This window comes from Ascaphus truei, chromosome 1 (assembly GCF_040206685.1).
Source record: "Ascaphus truei isolate aAscTru1 chromosome 1, aAscTru1.hap1, whole genome shotgun sequence".
Classification (NCBI taxonomy): domain Eukaryota; kingdom Metazoa; phylum Chordata; class Amphibia; order Anura; family Ascaphidae; genus Ascaphus; species Ascaphus truei.
Genome location: NC_134483.1, coordinates 401,301,732 through 401,310,462, shown reverse-complemented (window position 1 = coordinate 401,310,462; position 8,731 = coordinate 401,301,732). Strand labels below are relative to the sequence as shown.

Sequence of the window (8,731 nt, the reverse complement as noted above, 5' to 3'; positions counted from 1 at the left end):
TACATTTTTAATAAATTACCTATTACTAATCCCTGGTGCACATTTGTGCATTTTTTTTTCACCTTGTTTTGCAGGGTGCCCTCCCCCCTTTTCAGGGGGGATCACCTTGAAGTAGGAGCCTTTGGGGAGACGCTCTATGTGCATGCTGCAAAGGGACTATCCACATTTTAATACAGCACGAGCGCTGAATATCCTGCTTTTTCTGCTCTTATTAACCTGTTTATTACCAGAAAACGCACTCTGTATTAGATTTGTCACAATCAAACTGCAAGCAAGTTCCCCTGAGAGTGGGAGATGCAATGGAGTGAGCTTTTAACCATTTAAATGTGGGAGGGGTGAGCTTCAAACTAGGTAGGAGAAGCCACCCTCCAAGTGTATCAACTCTTCAATGCTTTATGAATTTATTGTTAATTAATGATTTTGAATTACATTAAAAAACAGAAACATTACATTTACAATTACATGTACAAATGTATAATTACATTTACAAACAGTCAATTATAATACTGGAATTGTAAATATAAAATTATATTGTAATTAGATACTTATTTTATGTTCCTAAAAATAATGCTACACAGTATAATTCTAAAATATTCTTTCCTGAATAAAGAAACAAAACGCCTATACTTTCACAACCAATTATGTAAACAACATGAGAAAATAAAAAGATAAAAGTTTGAACAAATAAGTGGACCTGTACTGTCTGACCCGGGACCGGATGGTGCATAAAAGGAGCTTTTTATCTCAATGGCATACTTTGTCCAATAAATACAGTACATCATTTTTTTCATGGTCTCTTAAAAATGGCTGCCATTGTGACTTTTCTAAGAACTGCTTTTAAACACAGCCATGACAATTGCAGCTGTTCTTGCTCAGGCATAAGCCTGTGTCCTGAATGTCCATAAAAAAATATTTGGCCAAAATACAAAACAAGTGTCTTTTTGTTTTTCTTTTCATTCAATAAAAAATGTAAAACAATTAAATCACAAAGGCTTTAGGAAAGTAAGCTTTTTTCATTTTAAGTTTCACATATAAAAGAATCATGTTAACACAAAACACACACTTTAAAGAGGCAATCCAAGCAGCTTTTATATATATATATATATATATATATATATATATATATATATATATATATATTATAGTTTTAATATATACAACATTTGATTACCTTTATTAGATAAGCTGCAGATTGATTGATTCTCCCAGTGATCGATCAGCAGAATCCTTTTTGCCAGGGTTCACTAAATGGCTGCCTTTCAGGTTCAAATCAATTCTTCAATCAGTGTAACACAGCGGCTACAATGTAATCTTATATTGCTAAGGTAACATTATCTATTGTTATAGTTTGCAGTTCAAACAGCTGGGAGTATTGGCAACAAATTATCATAAACTGGAAAGTGTTGCAAAGATCTTGCACTGCTGGGGAAGTGGGCTAAACCTGCTATATAAATCAAAAGATGTTCAGTAGTATTAAAACTCATTCAAAATGGCATTAACAGTTGAATTAAAAAAAGGTTGTAAGTATTATCTAATACTACAGAGCAGATTTATTTTAAAAACACACATGTATGATATTGCTTGAATTGCTCCTTTAAATGCACAAAAAGTCACGCAAGAAGAAAATGCATTAATATATAAATGTATAAGTAAACATAGGATGGATGTTGATGGAGGGAGAAATTTGATTGAATCGTGTATGCATTTATTTTCCCCTTATGAGATATAATTGGATGATATTTCACTGGGGTTTTTTGTTTGCCTTCCTCTGGATCAACATACTGTAAATACAAATATAGGATAAGTATCTGTCATCTCAATTTAGCATAAGTTGAACTTGATTGACATGTCTTTTTTCAACCTCATCTACTATGAAACTATGTAACTATACTATATACTGTATGTTGTTTTCAACACCCCTTAACATTTACCTAATCAGTCCCAAAGGTAGATTCTGTGACGCAGAACTAGATCTATTACATATCACCTTCACTACTAGTGCTATTTATAAATATATCCATTCACAAAGAGATAATCACCTAGACATCAGTTAGCAGAGTTTAACGATTAAGGTTTGCTAGATAAAGATAGATATCCTTTCTCTGTGGCTGAAATAATGGCCCATGTTACAAGTGGTGCTATGCCATAGAGCACCTTTTGACTCCACAAGCCATTCACCACTGTAACGGTGTAAGTTAACTTCCGGCACGTAACGTATCTTATGAAATAGCACTGCTTTGTAAATATGACCCATGCCATAAACAGCCAGCTACACTAAATTATGTTTATCACATTTTCCTAGGCTTGGTGGAAAATTAGAACATTTGATCACAATTTGGTGAATATACCAATCATTGATAATATACAGGTATCAGTATGCAGTTTTCTTTCTGAGATGAAGTAAGAGCTGCTAAATAACCAACTCTCCCCACTTGCTACATGCTGGCAGAGCTGAGTTTGGAAAGGGGAGGGGAGTTATTCCTCCTTCCTCCCCTATGCTAGACACAGAGAGGAGAGGGGGAAGGATTGTGGAGGGGAAAGCAGCTTGCAGCCTAGACTGCAGGGCGAGAGAAGAGCTCCATTCCCCCTTCTCCTTGCAGTAGTCTGAGGGCCACTGGGACAGTAAAATAGCATGAGTGCAATATCTGATAACTGAGCAACATTTGACAGCTGCACTTGGACTTAATAGTGATTCGGCTACTACTGCACCATGCTACCTACAGTAGTAGCGGATTAGTAGAGATCAGACTGCGGGAGGGGTATGGTCTTTCTGATACCAGGAAACCACCCTCTGTTTACCCCCATGAATTGACTCCGCCCCAGGAAAGGATCGAGTCTGATAACAGTGTAAGTGCAGCAGCAGGGTGGCGTAGTCCTGTTGTAGCATGTGCTGGTGCCTCCCTCTCTCTGAGTTATTGTACGCCCCCTAGGCTCCTCCAAGCAGTCAACGCGAAGCCTTTTCTCACACACCCCCCTCACTGGAGCATCTTCTCACTGCCGGGGAATTGCTGCAGAGAGAGAGAGCGAGAGAGAGAGAGCAGCCGGTGCGTTTAATGAGCTGACACACAGCGGGCAAGATGTTCTGCGCCAAGCTGAAGGATCTGAAGCTCAGCGGGGAATGTCCTTTCTCTCTGCTCACACACAGCCAGGACTCGGAGGAGCAGCCGGAGGAGGAGGAGGTGCCCAGCACTGCGGGAGCCGCTCTCCCCATCTGCAAAGAGGTCTCCGACAGCAGCACCCGGGGAAAGGGAGAGAAGGGACCTCCGCCGAGGAAGACCAGCCGCAGCAGGGTGTACCTGCACACTTTAGCAGAAAGCATCCGCAAATTAATCTTCCCGGAGGTAACATCCTGCACAGGAAGGGGGGGGGGGGGCACCTTTTTGCAATGTTAACTAGAATAGTCACTTCACTTTGCACAGGCAGCGTTGGATATCATTTAACTTGGTGAATGAAGCCCCTTTGCTGCAATGTATTGTTTTACTCATACAAAGGAAACACAAGCAACTCCTTTACCCCCTTCTGCTATGCAGCGGAGTGTAGAACCGTTCAGCAGAGAAGGGGTTAAGCGATGGAATTGGTCCAGTGCATGGGTGCTGGAGGGTTTTAAGGGCTTGTGCATGAGAAATAGTAATGTTGTATTTTTATCGCCCTGATGATTTAAAAAAAAAAAAAAGACCATTCTGCTTTTTCATAGTTACAAATATAAAGGGAATTAATTATTTTCTTAATTCTTGCTGTCCTTGAAATTTTAATTAACATTTTTTCACAGCTGTTTGTATGTTATTTACTATGCACCAACAATGCATGCAGGTCTTAAAAAAAAAAAGAAAGAAAAAGAAATGAGAGACAATGGAATAGATGGAATGGTAAAACAATAAGTGCAATAAACATACAAGCAGACAATAGGGAATTCTTTTTGCCTTGGTGAGTTTCCAATCTAGTGGATAGTTGACATTGATTGGTCATCGCATTCTTCTTTATTTTGTTTTTTTAAATCAACATTATGTGCAGTAAATATGAGCATCTAACTTTATTGGTATTGTGCAATTTAGGCTTCAAATTAATATGCCCACTATCTGCCAAACCAGTGTGTGTACAGTACATTTAAACCCCTAGTTCACTGCCTTTCACATCTGTTGCTGTTTAAATTGTGTATCCTGTACAGCTCTGAAACACAAAATGACACTCAAATGGATGATGGTATGATTGCTTTTTTTAAGGGTACATCAGTCATTTTACAATCTCCAATAGATTCAGTTTGTATGCTGTTTATTTTCTAAACACCATTATGCTAGGCAGCTAAAATTCAGAGTATTCTAATATTCTAGTCTCATTGCAGTTTTCTCCTGTTGCTGGTCCTAAATCCTGTGCTTTAGCCAAGTATAACCAGAAGTGAATATACTTCATGACTTTATATTTTTCTTGTAGTATTCCTAGCATGTCTTCTGGTGGCAGTATCCAAATAATTTTAAAGCAGTTTATTGTGATTGAGGAATGTAATTGGTATCCTCTTTATCTCTTTATCTCTCAAGACCTGCATTGGCAATGTAGAAATACCCAGGTTATTCATTTTATCTGTGCACTTTGTTTACAAAAAATGCATTTTTGATGTCCTCTATATAATAAAGATGCACATTATTCAAACCTTAATTGTAAAGTATTGCTGTGATAACTTCTCGTGGATACATTCTAGATACTGTATACATAGCTATGTTCTAGATCAGCGGTGCGCAATCTGTGGGGCGCGACCCCAAGGGGGGGCGCGAGACTGCCGACGGGGGGCGCGGGGTTTACAGAGGCCCCGCGCGCTTCCCGAAGGCACTTAAATTAAGTGCCGGGGGAGCTGCAGGGCCTCTGTAAACCATACTTACCCGTGGCTCCGGCGGCTTCCTCCCGGCGTCGCCATGGCAACGCGGCGTCAAAATGACGCTGCGAGGTCATGTGACGTCACGTTGCTATGGCAACGTGACGTCATTACGCCGGAGCGCGGGTAAGTTGGGGTTGGGGGGGGCGCGGGAGCGAGGGGACAGCCGTCAGGGGGGCGCAGAGAAAAAAGATTGCGCCCCCCTGTTCTAGATCAGTGTTTTTTTTTTTTTTTACTTTGGGGGGGTTAAAGAACTCTATCATTATAGTGTGACATGTTCTCTCTAATAACACATCTGAGATCAGATGCATAGTGAATTCTAATATAATTGGTACCATTTTCAAATGACCTGAAAATTACAGGGAATGCGTCATGGATGCTGAGGAGCCCCTGTGGAAATACGTTTTATATACACGTCGCTGCATGGAAATTGTTTTACCATTTTCTTAAATACATTCACATTATACATCACATTCATATGCTCACATCTTGCTATGACTGCCAGTGACGATAACTCATCTTTAGTGCACTGTGCATGCATAGTGCAAACAGTTTGAACACTTCTCTCTTTAATTTAAAACGCATCCTTCAGCCACTTGTTTGATTCGGGACTTCAAATTGATATTTTAGTATTTTCAAATTGAACTTGTCGGAGCTCTATATCTTGCTCCATAGGAACACAGTTATCAGTACTTTTAGACTACCACTTTTTTTTAGCTAAAATATGGAGCTGCATGAGCACTGATCAGTTGGCAATGGACTTACTACAGTGTGCTAGACAAAACAAAGCAATGGAAATGTATGTCTTAAGTGCACGCTGCACCCTTTGGCAGTCAAACATGCCTAAAGTTCATATAACATATTTTTGTCTATGGTTAAATCACAACATGTATCACTTCTAGGACCCTAGAATTCTCTAATGAAGGATATGGTTGACATTCAAAATGATATTTTCTATTCGATCTGTAGATCATGTGATGTCACGTACAACCATTTGTGACATGATTGGTGACTTAATGATAAACGGAGGGGAGGCAGGAAGCTTTATTTCAGAGACACATCTTTGTCTTTCCTAACTTTTGTCAAACATCAGGCCCTTTGTGTCCCATATTAGTCAACAGTACCTCATCAAGCAGTAAATACTAAAGCATTAAACAAAAACATTTAACCCCAATATCCTCATTAACCTACCTTTTATTTATTTCAATATATTTTAATACACACTGAAATACTGGACAGTAGTGCATGAAAAAAAAACCAGAACTGCCACATGCTTTTTTTGACAGATTTGTTGTGAAATCTGTGCGTCAAATTGTTCTCTGCTGTTTATTTATTGTCAATCTAAGAGCAAAAACGATTATTTTTTAGCTTAATAGTCATTGTGCACACGAGCCATGTGGCCACCTTTATATTCTCCTTTCTGTTCCTTTCACTGTTCCTTATGGACCATGATTCATACTTCAAATCTCTCATCTTCTGTTATGCCAGACTGAAGCAACATCTCATTTGATGCTGGAGCAATATGTTGAAGGCTGGTCAGTGCCAAAGGTGTAATTCTCTGTGCTACTTCTATAGACTGGGCCTAAGATATATTAATGTAGAGCTGGTGTCACATACTCAGAAAACAAAATTGAGTCGAGTGCCATTTCATGCATATTTTGTTTTTAAACAGAGATGTGCAGTTAGACCTTTTTCAAGACAAAGCATAATACAAAATTAGTATAGATGAAAACAATATCAAAATAGATTAGCTCATATTACACGCACGTTCATTACATTTTTTACAGCAATGATAATTTTCACTGTGTAGCAAAGTCCTTTAACAAAGTAATATGCTATGAAAATGGTTTGCATTGCCTGTTTAAATATTTACACTGAGTGTATTTTTCAACAGCTTCTACTTGTCTCTTCTTTTTCACCTTAAATTGTTTCTTTAATAGGTGATTATGTCTAGTCAATCTTTTAGCACAGTGTCATATTCATTTATTTATCTGTTTTTAACATTGCAGTTTGACAGGCTAAATCTTGCTCTCCAAAGAGCAATTGCAAGACATAAAATAAAAGGAAACAGGTAAGCTAACCGGATCTTCTGTTATTCTTTTTTATTGATGCAATCATTTACACAAAAGTTATCCAAATATCTTATGCTCATAGAGACGTCAAACGTTACTCAGTTGCAAAGAGCTGGTTTTTTGCCTTTTAGCAGTCTTTTTAATGCACTACCTAATAGATGCACTGATAAGAAGTTCAATATATTGTAATTCTATGGCATGGTGTTTCCCTTGCTATAGGTAGGATAAAAATAGATGTGCATAAGCTCTCATAAAGCTTCAACCATTGATCTGTCTTTCCAAATCATCTAAGCTAAAACTAAGCACATTACGACAGGCACATATGTTGAACACTGGAAATATTTCACAGCTAAGTACCTAATAAATGAGATACAATCTAATTTTTTTTAATGAATGTATTTATTAAAGCTCCAATAAATGTAAAGAAAAAGCTAGGGTATACAAATTTGAATTTTCATATCAAATGCATTTGAAAGGTTTTGACAGGATTGAAAATAAATTACACATTTTCTTAGCAACTTGTATTAGTTTTGCGTTGTTAGAGATTAAAGTTAAGCAGAAGATAAAAATGGTCAGCAGATCTGGTGGTTCATAAGGTGACAAAGCAATCGTTCTGGTAAATTCACAAAGCTTTCTATTTCCTTTAAAAATGTCACACCCGCAGGCTCAAGGCACCAAAAGAAATAGACAGGAAGTATTTAATACAAGTGTGGAACATATTTACTGTATATTGTAAACAAAATATTCAAATGGATTTTTTGGCCTAATTTTGAAATAAATTAGGTAGGTAAACAAAAAGAAATAAAAGCTACTGCTCGTGGAGAGGATAATTATATTGGATGGGGAGAAAATAATATGACTCTACCACAGGGGTGCACAAACATTTCCCCCTGCGCCCCACTCTCTGCACTCTCCCCCCCCCCCCCTTGCTCATGCCCCCTCCTTACTTTGTCTCCAGCGTCAAATGACGCTGCAGGATCACGTGACCCCGCAGCATAATTTGCTGCTGCATTGCCATGGCGACCCGTCGCCGAAGACAAGGTAAGTGAAGTTGCAGATGCCTCACGCGATACACCGGCATTTAATTTAAATGCCTTGGTGAAGAGCTCTGGGCCTCTGCAACCACCGTGCCCTCCCCCCTGGAAAATCTTGCGCCCCCCAGTTTCCGCACTGCTGCTCTACCACATATCACCTACATAGCTGGAGGAAGTTAAGAAGAACAAGAAGGGATACTTTTTTTTTTTTCTACAATAGGTTTTTATAAAAGATGACATACATTGAAATGTTTTATTTAAAGTGTTAGTATCTTTTAATATATGTATTGACAAGGGTAAGTAAGCATATGGTGAAGCTCTGCATGATTGCATGTATTTCTTTATTCTGCACCGACACACTTTATTCGAGCAAATACCCAGTATGTACCTGGCAGATACCTGGAATGCGCCGCTCCTCACCTCTGACAAGCCCCGTTGCGTTTGCCTTCCCAGCCTGGGTTCATGCCTGGCTGACGGGCGGCTGATCTGTTAAATGATAATGATTAGGATTTAATAGGCTGCAATGCTTCGCGTGTCTACCAGATGGCATAAATTCATGAATTGTAATGCAGTATATATATATATACTGTGCAGTATTGCAGCCAGCGGGAATAAAATGCTTCAATCCCTGCCTGGAAAATACCTCAATGCACTCGGGCAGAAAACAGTCACAAACCTCAATACACCCGGGTATACCCGAATTCGTGGGACTAGCCGAGCTCGAATAAAGTGTGTCGCCAGTGTATAGCTCCATTAATGTA

General features: G+C 38.8%; 1 protein-coding gene across 1 annotated transcript in view; it reads left to right on the top strand.

Annotated features, from left to right (window-relative positions):
• The first annotated feature begins 2,504 nt into the window (after nt 1-2,504).
• The window catches only part of GUCY1A1 (guanylate cyclase 1 soluble subunit alpha 1), a 45,021-nt gene continuing 38,794 nt past the window's right edge, over nt 2,505-8,731 (top strand). The window contains exons 1-2 of the mRNA XM_075612755.1: nt 2,505-3,341; nt 6,874-6,935. Coding sequence (XP_075468870.1) covers nt 3,078-3,341; nt 6,874-6,935 — 326 coding nt within the window. The 5' untranslated portion in view covers nt 2,505-3,077. The remainder of the gene's footprint in view (nt 3,342-6,873; nt 6,936-8,731) is intronic.